General features: G+C 43.9%; 1 protein-coding gene across 6 annotated transcripts in view; it reads left to right on the plus strand.

The window, feature by feature from the left end:
* The window catches only part of LDB3 (LIM domain binding 3), a 501,927-nt gene that overhangs the window by 207,676 nt on the left and 272,642 nt on the right, over positions 1–21,609 (plus strand). For all 6 annotated transcript variants that reach the window (XM_069610771.1, XM_069610772.1, XM_069610773.1 and 3 more), the window contains exon 4: positions 21,005–21,080. In XM_069610771.1, coding sequence (XP_069466872.1) covers positions 21,005–21,080 — 76 coding nt within the window. The remainder of the gene's footprint in view (positions 1–21,004; positions 21,081–21,609) is intronic.

The following is a 21,609-nucleotide window of genomic DNA, read 5'->3' on the forward strand; positions in this document are numbered from 1 at the left end:
CACATAGTGAAGGGGGCAAGATTGAATAGCTAATTCACTCAACTGATCTATGTCCGTATGCCAGAGGGGTCAGAAAGCCACTTGTCACTGTCGTATCAGCGTTATAATGGCCAGAACATGGAGGAACCAACAAGAAAGCGCTTGCTGGCAAAAGACGGCCAGGCCTGTTCCATGCTCGGTGACACGGTCACTGCTTAGTTCTTATGTAGGTGACATATTGACATCCTTGTTTCAGTGTAGACCAATAACCGTTTGTCTCCAAGATTGCGCCTGTCATCTTCCGCCACAGCCAGGCTTGTCACCCGTAGCCTTGAATGAGATTTCACAGCAGTTTTGGCTGTGACCTTTGCATTTTAAATATTCATTGATGCGATTTATGAACAGTCCCCATTTTCATCACCTCTCAATGGCCTTGGGAATAATTGTCTCAGTGCTGCGTGTATTACAGCGAGGAGGCGTGTCGTGCAAGAGGAACGATACCTCCTTCTGACAGCCTGGCCGACATCGCTATACACATAGCTGGTGAGAAGCGGCAAGTCAGCATACCTTATTCAGAGATATGTTGCTACCTGCAGGTAATATGTTTGAATACCCAGGGATGAAATTGGTCTTTCAGTACTCCGACGATTATAAAAGGAGTACTATTGAATTGCTATTACCAGTTTTTTCTTTTTTTTTTGCAGTAGCAGAAGCCAAATGATTTTCCAGTGCAGAAGTCTACAGCCTTTGGCTCTCCAGATATTTTGGACTACAACTCCCCTTTGGCCCTTGCCAGCATAGTCAATGTTTAAGGATAGTGGGATTCGAAATTCCAAAACCCTGTAGAGACCCAGGTTGCAGACCGCAGTTCTGGTGTGTGCCCTACAAATGATCACGTTATTAATACAGTTTTCATGTGCTGGCTGGGAGAACGGAATTGGTCTTTAACGGCCATCCAGCCCGACGGTCAGCCCTCAGCTCAGGCTGCGGGCCGTTAAAGCCCATGGCTGCCCCCAGCCACAGCGTGAAAGCTATTCACACCTCGGGATTTAGAGGGGTGCGGATAGTTTTCTTTTGTCTTTTTCATCCAACGGGAGATCTGCTCAGCCTGAGCCCATCGCCATTGGAGAATTTTTTATTTTATTTTAAATGGCTGCCACCATTGAAATGGAAAAGGGACTACGTCCCTTTTCGGATGAGGGCAGCTATGGAAAACATGTTCCAAAATGGCCACCGTCTTCTGAAAAGGGACCTAGTCCCTATTATATGTCAATGGTGGTGGTCAGATGGGAGGAGATCGGGGACCGGAACGCAAGGCTCCCGTGCTTTAGCACCTTGAAGCATCTGTGTGCTAGATGGAATTACCAGTAAAATATCTCACACCAAATAACCAGACTGACTCAAAGGAGATGGTAAAATATTGCTTTATTCTCAAAGATGTAAAGCAGGGTGAATAAACACTCATCAAATCGATATATGCAAGATTACAATGTCTTTTCGATTATACTCAGTTAATATAATGCTAGATGTGTCATCTATGACATCATCCTACGTGGCAAACTGTAAAACATATTGAGGGGTGGGATCGGATTAGGGGAACATGTCTACATATAGATAATACACGTATTAAACCCTCATTGGCGGTCTCTTGTCTGTGAGACACACCCTGAGCTACTTCCATACACATGGTGTAATATACTCGTCATAGCAGAGAATATAGCAGCGGAATAATACTTTGCAACATTTCATTAAAATGTGCATGACAGGCTTTTGTGACTGGCTGGCAACACAAATCCCACCTTGGACATTCGGTTCGATAGCAGCACATACATAGAAACAAAACTCAGGTGCTTTGAGATACATCAGCTCTCCCTTGCTTTCCCAATTAGTCTACCCTCTCACATCTGTTGGCCTCATGCCAGTGTCTTTTGATTGAAGGCTGACCTTGCAAGAGTGCACTGTCTCGGGACATTCGAGGGAGTGTAGGCACACCATTATCTTAGCTTCAGACTTAATGAATAGCCCTTGTTTGCAAGCTCTCCATCACGTGTCAAGAGACCATGAAATTGTCCATGTCAGTAGTGTATTTGACATCATTTCATTCAATTATGCTGAGTGCAGTTGCTCCTCTTGGCCTTTAGAGACTTGCTCACTCTATCCCATACAAACCTCAAGCCCTTTTAATTGTCCAATACTTGGCATCTGTAAATGTTCTTGTTCCTCTTAATCTTAGAGAAGTATGTCCTTGCACATGGTCTGCTCGTTAGACTCCCTTCATGCTTTTCCTCCATCTCTCGAAATAGCATCCTTGGTTCCAAGCCAATGTACTACTGTATTCCGGCAAAGAAAAAACAACTTCTTCATCATCTTTTCACTTTAAGATCCTGGACGTGTATTTGGAGGTAGCTGGGTTGATTGACATAAGCAGTCATCCTTCTTCTTCTAATGGTCGTCCTAAATGTTGAATCTATGCCTCTCATAAGCATGCTTCCATGTATTCTTTCTACCTTGCATTTCAGCTTATTTACAGTTATTGACCCGTAAGTCACTTCATTCTTCTCTCTGTTCGTGGTTACTGTATCCCGGAGTGCATGTTTCTCTTCAGTTACACCGTCATTCTTAAGTATTCTCATAACGTTTCAGCATAGGTTCTTACATCTTCTACATGACATTGCTTCGCTGTCGTCGGACTTTATTTTAATGCACATCCATTCTGTTCATGGCTGCATTTCGACAGCTCAGCAAAGTACATCCTTCATGGTAACTTTCCTCCACTATGTCCACTTGCGGGTACACCCTGAAGGGTTGTATGCGTGCATATTGTCTCTCATATATTTAACCTGGTACAGGAGTATTGCAAGGATTCAGGCATGGGTTTGCCATCATGGCTCTTCATCTGTCATCCCAATATGATGGTGGAAAAGGGGCAAGGACTAGGGAGAAGACAGTTACCTCCTCTAAACTCCGGTCCTGCATGTAAGTGGGACAGGTCAGGAGGGAATCGGGTGATTTGTGGAGGGGGAGGCAACATGTTGCCTCGTCCATGTTAGAAAAAATAAATAGAAAATAAACACCACTGTGGGACGGGCCTCGGGTGGCTGGGACAGCGGGCGGGGAATGTGTAGTCTCGCCCGATGTTCCAGCCACCTGATTAGCTCAGCGCCCTTCATCGGGTGTGAATAGCTTGTTAATCACACATGGAGTAAAATTCTTATTTGCAGAATGGGCTAGCAGCATTGTTAGGCCAGTGGCTGGGGGATGTGATTTGTAGGCTCTGGACCTCCTGCTCTGTTTTCAGCATGTTTGACTGTGATGGAAGAGACAGCTTTTCCATTTGGATCTATGTGAACATATCGAAAAAACACTGCAAATCCGACATTGCTGATTATTATTATTTTTGTTAATTTTCTTTTTCCCCACTTCATCGCAAATATATGTAGGGGGAGACCCTGTGCAGCCTTCTCCCATAACCCCACATGTATTATCAACGTAACCCATCTCCCCACATATATAAAAAGGGTCTTTAACAATTCGACGTTTTCAGATGTGCATTGATGGTCTGCAATATTTTGCAGTAATACATTTCCATTTGGGGTCAAGGTCATGGCAAAAGACTCTATTCGTAAATGTTGTCGTGATTAGAACATTGCCCTCAAGTTACTTCCACAATCTTGTTTTTAACCTTTTGATGTGTTTTAGTGCAAAAAATATTTAAGAACTATACAGGATCACTTATTTTTTTAGGAAACATGCAAAACCCTTTTATACTTAACGGTTACTGTTTTTCATCACCATCTGAAGCAGTGACAGAGGTGTGAGGCAATGTGGGTGGCGCTGGAGGGGCCTTCATCCACTTGGTCTCTCCTCGTGCTCAGTGCCGTCTCCCACAAAGTGGTGGAATGCCATCCTATACTGTGGACATCGCTTCAAAGTGATTTAAAGTGGAAATGCTGACATATCGTGACTCCAGTATATTAGAATCGATACGCAGTGGTAATGTTGCTAAAGTTTGTGGGCTTAGAGTCATGAAAATGACACATAGGCAGTATGCCTTCCTACTCCACCTTGCAGGTCCGCACATAGAAGTGTCTCCAGCCACACAACCTGCCACTTGGACGTCCAATCCCCAGGCTGCTTTTTCAGTCACTGTAAATGAAGCCTATATAGGGGCTGATTGCTGGTAATTCCTGGACCAGCATTTTTTTCAGACCGGGAAAACGCAAGTTTGGCGGTGGGGGAACTGACTTACTGGCAGGCCCCTACTGGAAAATAAATGCTGGAATCACTGGCACCGGCAATACTGTGCCAGTAATTCTGGCAATCCCATCCATGGAGTCCATTGGAATATCCATGCAATGGGAACTTAACACCCTTTGTGCTGCTTGTAATATCCTGATAATACTGGGATATCAGGTGGTGAAAATGGTAGGGTCAGTTTGCCGGTATCCTGCTGGAATTACTGGTGGGATACGGGTAAACTCATAATGAGCCCCTATATGTTGCCACTCCCTCAGTCGTCTGCTCAAGAGAGTAATTCAGATATTCATCTACATTCCAGCTATTTATCTGTTTACATATATCAATATTAACGTTAAAAAAAATCCTGGTTCTCACAGTTCCATTACTGAGTATCATAAATTCATTATTTGAGAGAAAGTCAGTGTGAGAGTGAGAATCCGGTTGAGACTGAGTATGCATAAGACCCAAAGAGGGCAGGAGTGAGAGTCAGTGTGAATGAGGATGAGGGCAAGCAGGAGAGAGTGTATGAAATGGAGTGGGAGCGTCAGAGTGTGCATTTGAGTGTAATTGTTGCAGCGTAGGATATATAGAGTTTGAGTGTTTGTGAATGTGAACATGAGAGAATGTGAGAAATGGTGAGAGTGTGAGTCTGTGGGGAATACTGTGAGAGTAGATGGGTTTAACACAAAATGGAATGGGACTCAAATGGCCATCCAGCTACTAACTTACCCTCATAGTAGCAGACAGTGAATGTGAATATATATAGCAATGGCATGTGAACACATCATAAATTGAAGATGAGATTAGGCAAACAAAATTACCCCTGCGACGACAGATTGTGCTTGCCTTCAATTTAATATGTGGGTCAGGTAGTGCCAGGGACAGCACGGCTTGGTGTTCTCCAGCCTGGTGTAATGGGCTAGCCGCAGCATTGTTGAGTACCACTGTATGGATTGTTTTTGGTATCTGAAGTGTTTGCTCTAGTTTAATTATTTGCCTTAGGTTAGTTGTTGCCCCACTGTATTTGCTCCTTAGCATCCTAGACTAACTGTTGCTCTACTGTATGAACTGTTTGCCCTACTTTAACCGCGGGCCCCACTTAATTTAGCTCCTCGGCACTGTATGAATGGCCTGCTCTAGTTAAACTGTTTGGCCTAGTTTAATGGTTGCCCCTCTGTATGCTGCTCCTTAGCGACCACAATCTGAATTCTTCGCCCCAAAACCAGCTCCCTCTTCTTCAGGCAACAACACACTATGCACAGACCAACGCTGCCACTCTCACACAGCAATTTAAAATTGCTCCCTTCAGACATCAAACAAGAGCACTCTACACCTCTAAAACTAAATTTACATACAAACGCCCGGGCCAATGCACGCTCGCACCGTGGGCACACACGGATTCCATCTTAACACACATGGCTCAATGCCTTTGACACGAACCACCTAGACAGAGACCTTCCGACAGTACCAATGTACCTCCAAACTACACACACCAACACAACAGCAAATCTATCTTGCCTTTTCCCACTCCCGACACTAGTCTAACCCACTCTTCCCTCCTTCAGATCCACCAGAGCGCCTGGCGACATTGCAAATGGCAGCAGTGCATGGTATAAATTCATGCAACATTGCATAAACTAGCAGGAGCGCTCCATGGAATGGATTTGCATTGGTGGGCGGGGCTTCATGAAAGTGATTTGCATTGGTGGGCAGAGCTTCATGAACGTGATTTGCATCGGTGGTCAGAGCTTCATGAAAGTGATTTGCCTTGGTGGGTAGAGCTTCATGAAAGTGATTTGCATTGGTGGGCGGAGCTTCATGAACGTGATTTGCATTGGTGGGCGGAGCTTCATGAACGTGATTTGCATCGGTGGGCAGAGCTTCATGAAAGTGATTTGCCTTGGTGGGTAGAGCTTCAGGAAAGTGATTTGCATTGGTGGGCGGAGCTTCATGAACGTGATTTGCATTGGTGGGCAGAGCTTCATGAAAGTGATTTGCGTATGTGGGCAGAGCTTCATGAAAGTGATTTGCATTGGTGGGCTGAGCTTCATGAAAGTGATTTGCATTGGTGGGCGGAGCTTCATGGAAGTGATTTGTAGTGGTAACAGCGGCATACAACGTGGACACATGCATCATGAACATTTTGTAAAATTCTCCTGCGTACTATTGTTGACTGGGCAACTATTGGATGATTTCCTTTGTTATTCCGGAGAAATCATTATAAACTATATGGCTATTAACCACGTATGACCTATTTCTAAAACATTTAGCTGAAAAGTGCACCATTTAAACCCATTACTTTAAAAATATTTCCAGGGTGAGAACCCTCATGAACACAACATTGCTTGGGGCTCGCTGGCTATTTAAGGGAGATGTTAGTGCCCTTTCACTGTAAATATTCACCAGTCTCCTTGGACATTGAATTGTTTGCAATCTTAATGTTAAAGGATATTGTTACCAGGCACTATCACCAACGGAGTGGTCCCCTGGCGCTCCGGCGGATCTGAAAACAAAGTGTTGGTGCCCCCCTGAGGAGACCCCAGCCCCCCTGGCATCAAAAGCTGTCTCCATCACGGGTCTGCCTGGATAAACACAATTATCCTCTCTGCCACAAGACCCTCTCTGTAGTGACACTGTGATCACCAAATCCCATTCAACATAACAACAATTCAGGGTCAATGGCGGGTGTGCATTGGAACATTGTTGAACCATATTATACTGATTTTCTCTGAAGGTGGCAGGGTTTATAGTGTATAGATCAGGGGTGGACTGGGAACCAAAAGAGGCCCTGGATTTTCAAAGTGGCCCCATATTACACATTTTCACCAAGCCCAACCCTTTTCCTATGGGAACATTTGGAAATGCCACACAAAAGAGGCCCAGAGTGCCCAGGCCTACCGGGAAATCTCCAGAGTTCCCTGTAGACCAGTCCAGCCCTGTATGGATGATTTTTGATCATGGGATCCCGGACTTCTGTGAGGTTTTTATTTTGGGCTGTATCTCGTGTGGCAATTTGAATGTGTTCCTAGGGGCAGGCAAGGGATCACTTTCATAAAGTGAGGATTCCATATGGAGCACTCAATGGTGGGTACTGAACCAGTAGCAATGCACAGACTGGAGGACCTTGGTTTCTGATTTATTGCAGAACCCCAAGGGCTGAGTTACATAAAAGAGCACTTTGCTATTTGCATTCTAGGGGTGCTCTTTGGTTTTACAGAAGGGGCACCAAGGCCTCTTTTGTAATTCTGAATGTGTGCACTACCACAGCAGATATGCCATCGGTATGGAGCATTACCTCATTCCAGCCACGCAAGAAAGGAACATGGTTGTCAGAGAGCACGGTTGGTATTGGGAAGCCATGCTTGCAAGTAACAAGGCCCTCAGGGACATATCTAACGTGTGAAGTGGTGCTAGAAAGTGAGCAAATAATTTAATAATAGGGAATCGAGCGCACAGGTTTTCTCACAATCCGTAGTATCTAAAAAGGTTTGCACTAGTGCAAAAATTAATCATTCTGTGTTTGTGCTTTATCTGCATAACATACATTAAATGTGTTTACTACAATTCCGTACATGTTACTCAGCCAACATTTTAAATAAAACGATCTGCTTAATTTGGGCTCTTGGGAAAATATTGTTTTAGATAATATGGACCTGTTTGCTCCATTCCATTTTATCTAAATACCAAAATTGGTGCTAAATGAATGTGCTCCCTTTTGGCTCGCCCTTAATGTTTGCGCCGCTCGGATATGGCAAACATGCAATGCACACACCCAATACAGAGGGAAAGAGAGTGAGGGGAGTTCCCAAGATGATTCTGGGGGCCACAAGGTATGGAGTGGTCCCTATTAAATGGCTGCTCACCTTTAACCCACATGTGTCTGCCTAGCGCCGCTTAGTGCAGTCAACACAGGAATGAGGATCAAGGCTGAGCAGCTGCCGAGCAGTGTATGTGCCTCTGGGAGCCGCTCCAGTGTTTTCCGCAATTGCGGAAAAGAGCTGACTGTGCCCCGTGCAGTCGGTCTGCGCTGCACCAGAGGCAGCCCGGAGCTTTAGTAATCCAGCCACAGATTTCTGTAAAAAATCTCATTAAAGCTATTGGGCATCATTACCACTATGGTGGTAGATTTGCAATTTTACCACCAAACTGGTTTCTTGTTACCACCACTCAGTCATGTGTCATTACCACAGGATTACAGGTGGTGGGAGGATGTGTATCCCCATTCTTGGGGTCCATAGGAACCATGGGGATTTTTGATGGATTTACCATGAGCGGAAATACTGTGTGGTAATTCCACTGTATTTTCTTTTTTTTACGTTAAAACTGAAGATTTGCCTCCAGCATCAGGCTGGAGGTAATCCTCTGCTCCAAAGTCAAATTCAATAGTGCATTTAAAGCAGCATTAATTCCGTAAGTGGCACTTTTTTGGCAGTAACGTAATTACTGCCACTTTTTACCGTTCGTAATGAGGCCCATTGACTTTTATGCAGCCCCAAAACAACACAGTGGGGCGCATTTTCCAGTCTCCTGTATCAGACAAAGAGATGCTAAAGACGGGAATTAGACATTAACACCCGTTTTAAGAACTTGTTTTCAAATTTGGAGGATTATACATGTCTTGTCAGGCCGAGCTGGGGCATAAACTCTAACTTATATTTCAACCTCCTTATCTGCTTCCTTGATGAAAACAAAGCATTAAGCCCAGCGGGGGAATCCAGTGCAAATGCCTGCCACGTTCGTTAATTGCAGAAAACATTTACACTTTTCTGTAGCACGTAGTGGAAAACAAAGACGTAATGGCGATTTTGTCTGTTTTTACAATTTTCTTTTAAACTACATGTTATAAATAAGTTAAATTGCACATAGATCTTTTGCACTGTAGAGCAAACATACCTGTTCCGCTTTGTAAAATGTATTAATTACATAGATGGTCTCGAATTAAATACTTTTGAAGAATTCATCTGAACAACAGGCACAAAGGCCAACGTCCTATCTAACACTTACCGGTACCGTGGTTACCGGACCGGCAAAGTACAAGGGACCGCTGGGACTGGAATGCCCCAGTGATTCCCCATTGCCAGGCACCGGAAAAAAAGCATAACTCCGGCAGCAGCCTGCCGTTGATACCGGCACGGCTACCGCTGGGATTATAACGAGGCCCATTGTCTTTAAACAACATGACAGACTGCAATTTCAGGTTTCTCAGGAAGTTAAGCTACCTGCATGATGTGCTGCTACAAGTGTCCAAAGAAGGAATATAATCATGATTGGACTTTTATAATGCCCTTAATACCACGGACCGAGTGATCGAACTTGTGTTGCTCTCCGTCGTTTTGCTTCCAAGGCCCGCACGTTGCCCCTGAGCTATCTTCCCGAGACAGAAGGATTTGTTTTTTGAGATGTTAACATCTAGTTTTTTTTTCAATAAGCTTAATACTGATTTACAGGGTTCCTAAGTGTTCCCAGTTTTGATAAATAACGGAACTCGGACCCTCACTAATATATTGATTTGCCAGGGCAGCCGAATTTTACCAAAATAATATCTCAGAGCTCCAGATTGCGGTACTCGGCCATTTATTCGGCAATGGAAAGTCTGGGCTTCTCATCCGAGGAACCTTTGCTGTGGAAAAGAAGAGCCATGTTGGAGTATTGATATTTTTTACGCATTCCCTGCACAGTTAAGTCGCCCCTGCCCAATCACTAAAACGACCGAGCTTGACAATCAAGCCCGTTCTTCCTCCTTTCAGTGTGCACTTCCTTTCAGATGCCCAACAAAGTAGTCCGGAAAACAAGGTCGCCCTGTCCTTCAATCTGGCGCCTTCAGCCCTTGTGCTCTCAGGAGCCCTTTATTAAACTGGGTTAAGTGCACGTGATCTGCGTTTCCAGTCATTCTCTTTAGAATTGCTACTTGTTTCCGTCGGATGAAAAAAGGAAAAGAAGTCATTAGCGGCAGCAACAAAGACTGAATGGGAAAAAAGTGCATTGTGGTTCGCAACCATAAGTGACATTCAAAAGGTGCACTATTAAACGCCTTGACCCTGTAGGTAAAAAATAATCCACCTGTTGAGGTTCAGATATCATTTTTTATTCAGATATTGAGAATAAGAAAAATATGGTTACAGATGGAGGCGCCTACTTTCGTTTTTTTATGGGGAGAGACGTGGGAGGGGGCGACGGCAAAAAAGAAAAGTCATATTCTACACGGAGCAACACAGGTTCGATCCCCAGGTCCGCACTTAGAAACCTCTGGGTATTAAGCGCATTATAAATAACCAATTACAATTACAATAGTGTTTCCCGCGGGTAGGAGGGTGGTCCCTGGAGCACCCGCGTACTCGCTGCCCCTAATTACAGAGGGAATGTAGCTAATTATTGAAAAAAAAAATATGAACTCCACACGCCACATCAGATCTCGCAATACCTTCCTTTGTAAATTCGACAGAAAATTGGTGAAGCCAACTTTGCCAAAGTATTCCTATCTATGTCGGCTTTCATATTTAATTAAGGATACAAAGACGTCCTGCTTGCTGTTTCCTTTCTGTAGAGCATTCATCCAATCAAGTTTTTTCCTGACCCTTACTTCATAGCATCAGGTCGACCCCGATTGGATAAATACACCAGTCGCCACCTTGATGATACTATCTCTGGTCCCTCCTCGCCCTCCCAGGTACACACAGCCGCTGTTTAACACCTGGTGGTACTAGCACCCACCTAGATCATGGCACAGGTGGGGGCAACGTGATCTTGCCTCTGAAACCATTTCCAGGTGTGATCTAAGAATTAGTTTAGTGGTTAATCACCCCAAATGATAATGCCGCAGACCAGTATCCAATCTCTGGGAGGGGTGTCTGGTTTCTTACAATTCTATGCAAAGTGGACAAAAATCCTAGTTTTGCGCTTTGACATGAACTGATGAAGGGCCCGATCATAAGACAGACTTCAGAGGCTGTTCCTTTGTTGTGGTGTCCTGGACGCTTCTAGCCAACATCCCTTTGCAACACTGCTCTTTCCAATAACACGTTCAATGGGATTCAGATCTCAGGAGCATAATATTAGCAGAAAATGTACTAAAATGCAGATCTGAAATGTGCACACACCAATGCACAATGTCACATCTCATTCTCCAGCAAACACCCACATACTAAAGGTTGAGGGACGCAGAGCAGCAGAAAGAAAAGTTCAAAGATTGAGTATTGCACGACCCTTGGCGACTTCAACCTTCCCGGGACCCAAGCAACCAAAAACACTGGGACACATTCCTGCCCTTAGCAGAATTGCTGGACATAACCCAATGTGTACCAGCCACCACATGTATTAGAAGTAATACCCAAGACCTTGTCTTATCCTTTTCCCCACTCTTAAGCTGCACAGACCCCATCGCACTGTGTTATGTGGCGATGTGAAGCTTACTGCTATGGAATTCATAGCACATACATGATGGCAAATGTGCAAAACAGGGAAGAGCATGGAGGGCATGCGCAACCCCTGTCAAAAGCACTGAGAGAGTATCCTGTTTCCCCTTTCATTGGCTGGCTGGACAATGAGACGTCCCTGTACTAGGCCTATCTTTTGGGACCACCATCGTGGGTTAGATATGAGAACTAATCACATCCTTTGCAGTCTGTTTGCTCCACTTCCTCCAAGGTGGCAAGTGATGAAGCCATGGCTCCCCTACATTTGACGGGCCAAGTGAGACTGTAAGCATGTCATTAATTCCCCTACATCTTGGAGGTCTGATGTGACTTGGCTGTGGCATGTCATTTAGCACATGGGTGAAATAGGTAGACAGCCATGCTAGGTGTGGGGCAATAAAAGTGTTTATCTCAAAACATGCATGTTCGTCTGCAAAACATGCAGCACACAACAAAAGTCTGCCAAGCCTTAGACATCTGGGTCTTTTTCTATTAAATTGAAAGCAAAGTCACACATAGAATGTTTACCTTTTAGGAACATCACAATTCCAGACACACAACAATGGGGGGCATAAGAACACATTACTAAGGCAGATATGTTCTCATGCATGTTTGCATCTGTCATTATCCATTATCCGTCCATATATATCCTCACACTATCATATACCCTTCATCGATCTTCAAAATCTCTCATTTATCTATCCAGCAACGTGCACTTACTTACTCATACATCTCTCCTCACAATCACCCATTGACACATCCTCCCTCGCTCTCATTCATCCATGAATCTTCACATTTGTAATTATTCATCCATCCCTCCTGCACCCTCTCTTCACACCTTCTTCTTGCCCCTCAACATGCCCCCATCTGCCTAACTGTGTCTCTGAGCATGAACTCAGAAAATGTTTCACCATTTAATTATAGCTGCTGTTTGAGCCTCTGTGTTAAATTAAGCTTTCTCCCGAGTATAACCACAGTGATACATCTAGCAAAAGGTTTATTTTGCCACTGGGTTAAATTCATCTGCCTTGAGTGAAGTTACAGTGTTACATTTAGCTGCATTGTATTAGTATAGCCACTGTGTTAAATTCAGCTGCCTTGGGAGTTTAGCCACTGTGTTGATTTTAGCTGCCTTTTTTGAGTATAGTCACTGTGTAGAATGTAGCTGAATTTTTTAGTATAGCCACTTTGTAGAATTTAGCCCCGCTTAGAAATCACCCCCTTTTCAATCTAGCTGCCCTTTGAGTATAGCATGTGTGTTAAATCTAGCAGCATTTTGAATTTGCCTCTGTGTTAAGTTCAGCTGCCTTGTGGGTTTAGCCACTGTGTAGAATTTAGCTGCACTTTTGAGTATTGCCTCTATGTATTAGGCCGTTTCTTACGGGAGTCTAGAGGACTGGCCATTAAGATAGCTCGGAGTTAAGCATTTCTGAATAACACCTTTCAATCCCGGCAGGGCCAACTCAACCCTTTAACTCCCAGAGAGTCGACTCAGCGCTTCACTTTTGCAAAATTGATAAGTTGTGTAATAATAACACCTACTCGCAAACACCTAGTAATAATATCGTTTGTGATGTGTAAATATTACAATGCTTGCTCTCTAAAATACTGATGTTTCTGATCTGCCAGAAGCGGTAGGTTAGAGCCAGTCGCTTGCCAGATGGACTCTCAGTTTGCTCCAGCCCCCCTGGCATAAAAGAGTTACTGATTTGTTTGGACCGCTCTAAATTTCTCTGCAGCCTGCGTTGCCTCTCAATCCATTTCCTGTGAGGGAAGGAGGAATGTGTGAGGGCTAGAGGGGTTGGACTAAGCCGGTCACTCCTGCAGGCGGATTGTTCATAAAGTCCTAAACGTATCGGATTCACGCACAAGATTGCATGCAGTGCTTCTTACGCGTCTCTTTAAAGCATTAACCGCTGTGGGTGTAAATTAGAGGATGGTCCTTTGTGAGGGTTATACAAATATATAACAAAGATATTGAGATATGGAGCTCCTCCTTAGAGCCTGTCTCATATTAATAATGCAGTTTAGAGTATGGGCAGTTAGGTAGTATGCGGTTATCCTTCATTCTGAGTGAATCACACATTCAAAGATATCCTGGTACCAAGTCTGCTAAATAAACATATTTGGTACCAGGATATCTTTGAATGCGTGATTCAATCAGAATGAAGGATAACTGCCTATACCCTACACTGTACTTTTGAAAAGACTGTCTAGTCAATAACAGTCTGTGTCAGGTATCTGCAGCTTACACATTTCCTCTATATGAATAACTATAAACACACGGGGTAGGTACACTGTGTAATATTCACTATAGCCACTTCTAATATTATTAATAATACCATATGTCTGCAAAGAAGCAGCATACGCGTGGTATCAGCTGCATATAGCTAGTATTAGTCCAGCTATTCCTTGTTGTTAGAATGACACTTCTAGTTAACCCCCTTAGAGGAGGGCTGCAAAAGTCCTCTGTCAAAATATCCCTGTACAAATACTGCATAGTAAAAACGAAGAGGTGCACAAAACATTACATTCCAAGTACCTCGTCTGTAATGATAAAGTATGCAAAAATAAATAAATATTTAAATTAATTCTTATACATTGATTTTAAAAATGAATGTCCATCCAAAGTATTTTGACTTGAAAAAGAGAAAAAATAGCTTAACATATTAAATCCCCGATAGCCAGAGCACCCTGAAGTACACATTGTCAAAAAATATAGTGTGACTATGAAAATGGGGGAACCTCATTGTACCCTTGAACATTCTACCATTTTGCCCGCATTAACAACTGGACATTTTCCCAGTTCTCTCGCTTTTTTAAGTAACACTGGGTGAGTTTTCCTGTAAATGCTCTTTTGCTTGTACCAGGCTAAATTGACCGATGACGTTAGCATGCCACTGGCTCTGATTTGTGATCTTACACTTTTCCAAATATCAAATTGCAAATACTGTAATTTGTGACCTTTGATATACATCTTTTTGCTTCATTAAAGTGGTGTTATTTGAAACAAAAATGGCAATGCTGCGTTCTTCATTTGTATTGTGTTCATTTTAAGTGAAGGTTGTATTATTATTATTATTATTTACTGTGGGTTATGAAAAACCATAATTTGCTCTCTCCCACATTGAAGTCTAAACAAGGCTGAAAGAAAAGTGCTGCAAATCTCTAAATATTGATTTTTTTCTTCATGTTATGGCAGGCTTTGGGAAAATATAAAATACTGCATGTCAACATTCCCAATAAATTAGTGGACCCGGTGGGCTTCAATATCTTAATCTCCAGTTAATATCTCTATAAATGTAAACACTTATATGTTATTGGCAATGATAGTTTCCCCACAGAAATCCTCACAATAATGTGGTCCGCGAGTTGCAAGAACCTACACTGAACGAATCCATGGGTTCTCAGATGGAGCTACGCACCAGTCCATGGTCTTGTTAATAACTAGACCATCAGCCCGCTAGACACTCACTGTAAAGGTGACACAAGTCTGAGCTCTCCGGCGGTGAATCAGAACGTCACAGGCACCACTGGTTGTTACTGGCAGAGCGCCATATCAGGACTACGTTAGGTGGATTGCCTCAAGGCATAGGGGATTGTTTCTCTGAAGAATGCAAAGGAGTGTACATTGGGTTCTGTTGCTTGCAGGCAGGAATACGTTAGGGGGATTGCTTCAAGGCATAGGGGATTGCTTCTCTCAAGAATGCTAAGGAGTGTACATTGGGTTCTGTTGCTTGCAGGCAGGAATACGTTAGGGGGATTGCTTCAGGGCATAGGGGATAGCTTCTCTGAAGAATGCTAAGGAGTGTACATTGGGTTCTGTTGCTTGCAAGCAGGAATACGTTAGGTGGATTGCTTCAAGGCATAGGGGATTGCTTCTCTGAAGAATGCTAAGGAGTGTACATTGGGTTCTGTTGCTTGCGAGCAGGAGTACATTAGGTGGATTGCCTCAAGGCATAGGGGATTGCTTCTCTGAAGAATGCTAAGGAGTGTACATTGGGTTCTGTTGCTTGCGGGCAGTACTACATTAGGTGGATTGCCTCAAGGTATAGGGGATTGCTTCTCTGAAGAATTAAAAGGAGTGTGCATTGGATTCTATTGCTTTCAGTCAGGAATACATTAGGTGGATTGCTTCAAGGCATAGGGGATTGCTTCTCTGAAGAATTAAAAGGAGTGTGCATTGGATTCTATTGCTTTCAGTCAGGAATACATTAGGTGGATTGCTTCAAGGCATAGGGGATTGCTTCTCTGAAGAATGCTAAGGAGTGTACATTGGATTCTGTTGCTTGCAGGCAGGAGTACATTAAGTGGATTGCCTCAAGGCATAGGGGATTGCTTCTCTGAAGAATGCAAAGGAGTGTACATTGGATTTGGTTGCTTGCAGGCAGGAATACGTTAGGGGGATTGCTTCAAGGCATAGGGGATTGCTTCTCTGAAGAATGCTAAGGGGTGTGCATTGGGTTCTGTTGCTTGCGGGCAGTACTACATTAGGTGGATTGCCTCAAGGCATAGGGGATTGCTTCTCTGAAGAACACAAACGAGTGTACATTGGATTTTTTTGCTTGCCTGTAGCCAGGGCAGAGGAGATCTGATCGAAATTCGAGGCCTAAGGGCCTAATTCATGGAACGTTTAGCGCGGTGAAAAGTGACTTTACACTGCCAACAAACGCATAGAACTGGGCCTGATTCACAGAGCGGTGCAAAGTGTATTTTTCCTGAGCAAAGTCACTTTGCACTTCAAAAGTATTCTTTGCACTTCGCTAAATGGGCCTAATTTTCTTTTTTAAAGCACTAACTAGCGTAGACTTAGTGCTTTTTTTCGTAAATTATACCCATTTAGCACGTGCAAAGAGTACTTTGGCTGTGCTGCTCTGTGACCCAGTTATGCGTTTTGGTTGGAAGTGCAAAGTGCTCAAAGGTCCTGAGGGACACAGCAATGTGTCCTTTTTCAGGCCTGTTGATATGAAATAGGAGAGGTCCCTGCAACTGCCATGACCGCAGTCTAGTCTGGAGGAAATTGGTGTATTGACCACAGTCATTTAGTTGAAGCAAGAGCTCTTTGGGTTTCCTTTTTTAGTATGTAGAGGCGGAACAGGCCTGGGCTCTCCACTTGACTGATTTGAAAGCCTAATGCAGAGAAACCACACAATAAGACAGTCCAGAATCTTTCTTTCTTCCTTAAGGTTTAATTCGGCATTAAAGATGGAAATAACCTGTGTGCCTGGTTTAGGATCACTAAAGGGGGCGTATCTGTTATTGCTACATGCTCCTGATAGAACTTAAGCATCTCATTTATCACACACATTGGGGCGTGATAGAGCGTGCTTTGAAAAGCGTACAAATACAACTACAACAGAACACCATCATTCAATTAACCAAATAATTTGAAAGCCATCCATACAATGAAAGTCAATCATTTTGTACTAATCCACATCTTAATGACAAATCATGAATAACATTATAATCTTTAACTCGCAAAATTCAAATGTTAAATTGACATGTTAAAACGTCAAGTGGCGCGCCAGCATGTTGATATTTCATTATGCATCGACCCTCATGGGTCGCGTCAAGGGGGGTAAAGCAGATTTGGATTGGGCCGATATTTCTATCTGTGTACACATGCTTTATGTGTATCACTACACCCCCCTGCCAACACCATATGATGAATGTTATGTGGAATTGCAGACTTTTCCAGCTTTGGACAGATGGCTAGTTCCTAAATCCCTTAAAACAGGTTTCAAGTTTCACCTTGTCATCACAAAGTGTTGCAAAGTTTCAACAAACCCCTCACACCACTGACAGTGACTAAATGTTGCCAGTGCCATTTTTTGTGAAAAGAGGCCAGAGAAAGAATGTCAATCTGTAATCAAGCTCTGGACCTTAAAACAAAAGATGCTCCAAAAACGAGTTCATTATTCCAAAAGCTTCCTTCTACATTGGCGAATAGCTTTCTAAAATGGTCTGATGTCCTCCTGCAGTATGATTCCCAAAGTGTTTTGTCAACAATCCACCCTGACGGCCATCTTCTTGCAATTCATTATTTCACGGCCCCCCTAATCCCCTTACTCTGAAGAGATTCTGCAAGCCGCCCCTTATAGGGCACTTGTTTGGGCTAATGGGGTTCTACGGCAAAATAAATGTATAGCGTACCAGGGATAAGCGGATGTTGTGAACTACAACTCCCATGAACCGTCATCTTTGACCCACATGGGGTGATGGTAGTTGTAGTTCATAAAATATGGAATGCCAAAGGTTGCTGACTGTGCAAGGGACACATTGTCTTGAAGAAAGGCAAGAGATCCTGCGCCATATTATTTACTGTTTAACTTCTATTTCCGCCAGTATTATTTGTGGCATAGCATCTGTGGACTCATTTCAGAAACTTTGCACGAGTGTAAATGCAATGTTTCATAGCATTGTTCACAGTGCAAAAAAGCTAATGTTTCACTGAATGCTTGCACCCTGGAAATGATTGCGCTGGAGCTAATATGGAATGACATTAGCTCTAGAACAAACTTTGACCTGGTGCAAAATGCATTGAAGGAATATGTTTTTTGCCCTGAGGCCATTTTCCCAGGGTGCTAATGCCATGCAGAATTGAACATGCTTGCACTGGTGCAAGTTTCCGGAATGTGGACCCTGATGCCACAACCATTCACCTGAAAAGTAACTGGTAAATGTGCAGTGAAAACAGAAAGAAACGGGTCAGGGATGGCCCCGAACACCTGTTGTGTGACACACTAGGTGATTGCACAGGGGATCTGGAAAGCTATGGTGCTCTGGTCTGGATTGAGATCACGGTTCCCACTAAACGCTAAAGTGTTCCCTAAACTTGCCTGATTTTCAAGAAGCCCTTCCTTTGTAGCTCACATCATATTGCATTCAAGGTTCGTCTAGATTTCCTTTCCATACCATAAGTGTAGCACTCCAAATACTGTATGCTATGGTGCCACAAATGCGTTCACACGCTTTTAACAGGACAGCGGCCCTCCTGCTGTGGCCAATGGGTGCCTGTTCCAGAGAGGGAACTGTGGTCCCGGCAACAGAAACCACTGAAAAGAAGGCCTTCTGCCATCCTGTCTTCCGGGAGGCTACGCCTTCCGTGTTCCCATGACGTTGGCATCACCACCTTCCCAGTGAAGAACTTGGAAATCCAAGCACTTGAGAGTTGGCTTAGCACTTGGTGGTTTCAAGAGTCTGAACGCGAAGCCACTAAAGCAGGAGAGCAGAGCTTGGGTGGACATTGCCTGTTCCTCCAGCCATCATTGGCATCAAGAGTAATGCTCCAAAAGTCAACTGGTGCTTGGCATGACCCCCTAACACAAGTTGACTCGATGACGCCAGTGATCGCTTCCACCAAAGCCAGACGATGAAGGCACCCTGTTTAGTTTTTCAAAGAATTGTCTTTAATCACGAAGGACTCGCTCTTGCCACCTATCTCAGCCACTCATGTCTGTCCATACCACCCCTAGCCTGTATGACCTGTCCAGGGTGCAGCTACTCTCCACAGGTTCCTAGAAAGTTGATGGTGTGGAAGTAGGGGGCAAGGAGGAGACTCGGGGCCTAATTCATAGAACCTTTAGGGTGGAGCAAAGTGACTTTGCACAGCCAAAGTACTCTTTGCACTGCCCAAAATGGGCCTAATTCACACAAAAAGTAACTAGTAGCGCAGAATTAGTGCTTTTTTGTGTGAATTAGGCCCATTTAGCGAGGTGCAAAGAGTGCTTTTTCAGTGCAAAGTCACTTTGCTCGGCTCTGTGAATTAGTCCCGCTGGAAAGTGTATTTTTGCAGTGCAACGTCACTTTGCACTGCGCTAAACGTTCTGTGAATAGGCCCTTGATGGGTAGAGGGCCAGTAAGCCACCTGGTGTTAGTTTCTTGTAGGCTATTGTTAAAGACTCACGCCATTATTTCTTTACACTAATTCTCTGTCCTCCTCCTTCTTCCATGCAATCCCCTCTTAGTCAATGGGCGCTTATCAATATTCCTTTTGATTTACATGCTCTTTTTAAAAATGGGCATGCACGTTGTTTCCCTGACAGATTGCTATTTCTGTGACATGATCAGTATGTAAACGAATGTATGCGAATAATTAATTTTCTAATTAGGTAAGGAAAAATAATATTTACGTTTTTCAAATGTATTGATGTGTGCCAGTGTGCTTTTGTGTGAACATTGGCAGACAATTGATCCTGCTATGTGGACTTTTAATATGTACATTTAAAAATTATGCAAATCAACTTGGTAAATAATGCAAACTCTAGCCTTCTTTTTCTAATGTTTTATCTTCATTGTGATGTGTGTTATTGGTTTTAATAGAAACCGGCCATATATAAATGTTCTTGTCTTGACTAGCCCTCAAGCTAAAGGTGTCTCTTCCAGGATAGAGGGCATATTAAAAACCATGCCAGTGATTAATATGTTATGCTATGCTATGTTGTTTTGTACCGTGCACCACTACACCCAGGGCAGCCTCAAAGCACTTGCGTGGCTCTGAAAGGGAGGGGGTGGGGGATTAGTGGGGATAGGGTCAGAGGATACATTCAGAACCAGGAGGAACTGGCATCTGTGAGTGTTGTTTTGAAGTGCTAGTATTGTGAGAGGCCTCGTGGATTGTAACCGAATGGGTAAGATTCAGTGCTTCGGGTATGTGGTAATGTTTTGTGTTGGTGTTAGTGTGGTGTGCGGGTGTGTTAGTGTGGTGTGCGGGTTATGAAGTGATGGTTGTGTGCACTGGTTAGATAGTGTCCATAAGGGATCCAGAGTCACAGGTGGTCATGGCTGTAAGATAATCCAGCATCATGGTCTATAGTTGAATTGTTGATGGGTTTTTGGACCATGTAGGTGGTTTACTCGAGGTGTGGACAGAGTAATGGTTCTCTGTTGTTTATGTGGAGTGTGGCTAGCCCAGGTCTTGTGTAGTGGAGTCATTTTTGTAAGTAGAGCAGGAAGGGAAAATGGGTTAGTAAGATCGGTCCGTTTGTTTTTTAGTCTCAGGCGCGGCCCTTTAGATGCCGCTTGACGATATCTAGCCAGGGTCTTGTTTGCGGTTCTTTTGGCCCATCCCGGGCTTAACTGCAGCAGAGCCTTTGCTGTCACTGGCACACCTTCTCTGCTGACTTCCAGCGCCATGGGCTGCTAAAGCCAGCGTACAGAGTCAATGTCCTTACAGAGAGGAGACCCTGCTGCCTACCAACCCTCCCACATATGACCATGAGCATTAATCGTGGGCATGCGGCAGACCTCCTTGAGTTCTCGCCATCCCTTCCCAGAGCCCTCTGCTTAGTTACACAGGCCGTTTGAGCATGTTTAGGGTTGCTATGAGTTTGGCTATCATTTCTAATGCTGGAAACTTTTCTATTTTATTCCAGGTCCAAGCGTCCAGGTCCAGTTCCAACAGCCACACCTCGCGTCGACTCTCCCATGCCGATGATCCCCCATCAGAAGGTAGGTAGAGTGTGCTCTGCCCAACTCCACGCCGGTGGCCTTCTCTTGTTTGGATGACACATCTCCATGAAGCGCCTATTTTTCAACTTTCTTAAAGTTAACTGTAGGTTAAATGAACTCTGTGTGTTATGTGTGAATATAGTTTCCAAAGTGTTGGGCTAATGAAGATTCTGCAGATGACATCAAGGATTTAGAGTGGCATCTCCTTGGCAGCGGTTATGTACATGAATGCATCTTCAGCGCTTTACTGGGGCATCGCTGTCATTCGGTCATGTGTTATAGAGAAGTGCATGGTCTTTTGGTTGTAGCCCCGGGTAGAATCTCAGGAGCTACAACCAAAGGGCTAGCTAGCCCCCAGTCCCAACAGTTCCAACATTAGCTAGCCCCGGGTCTTTTCCAGACCTAGCAACACCCCTGCCACTGAGCCATAGACCCGGGATGTACCATAATCAATACCGTTCTAAAAATCTCAACAAGTTTTTCCTCCATAATTGTTGGGGTAAAAGAAGTTATATCACATGTTTTTTTT

The sequence above is a fragment of the Ambystoma mexicanum genome, chromosome 8, assembly GCF_040938575.1.
Source record: "Ambystoma mexicanum isolate Mex_15411 chromosome 8, UKY_AmexF1_1, whole genome shotgun sequence".
In the NCBI taxonomy this organism is placed as follows: domain Eukaryota; kingdom Metazoa; phylum Chordata; class Amphibia; order Caudata; family Ambystomatidae; genus Ambystoma; species Ambystoma mexicanum.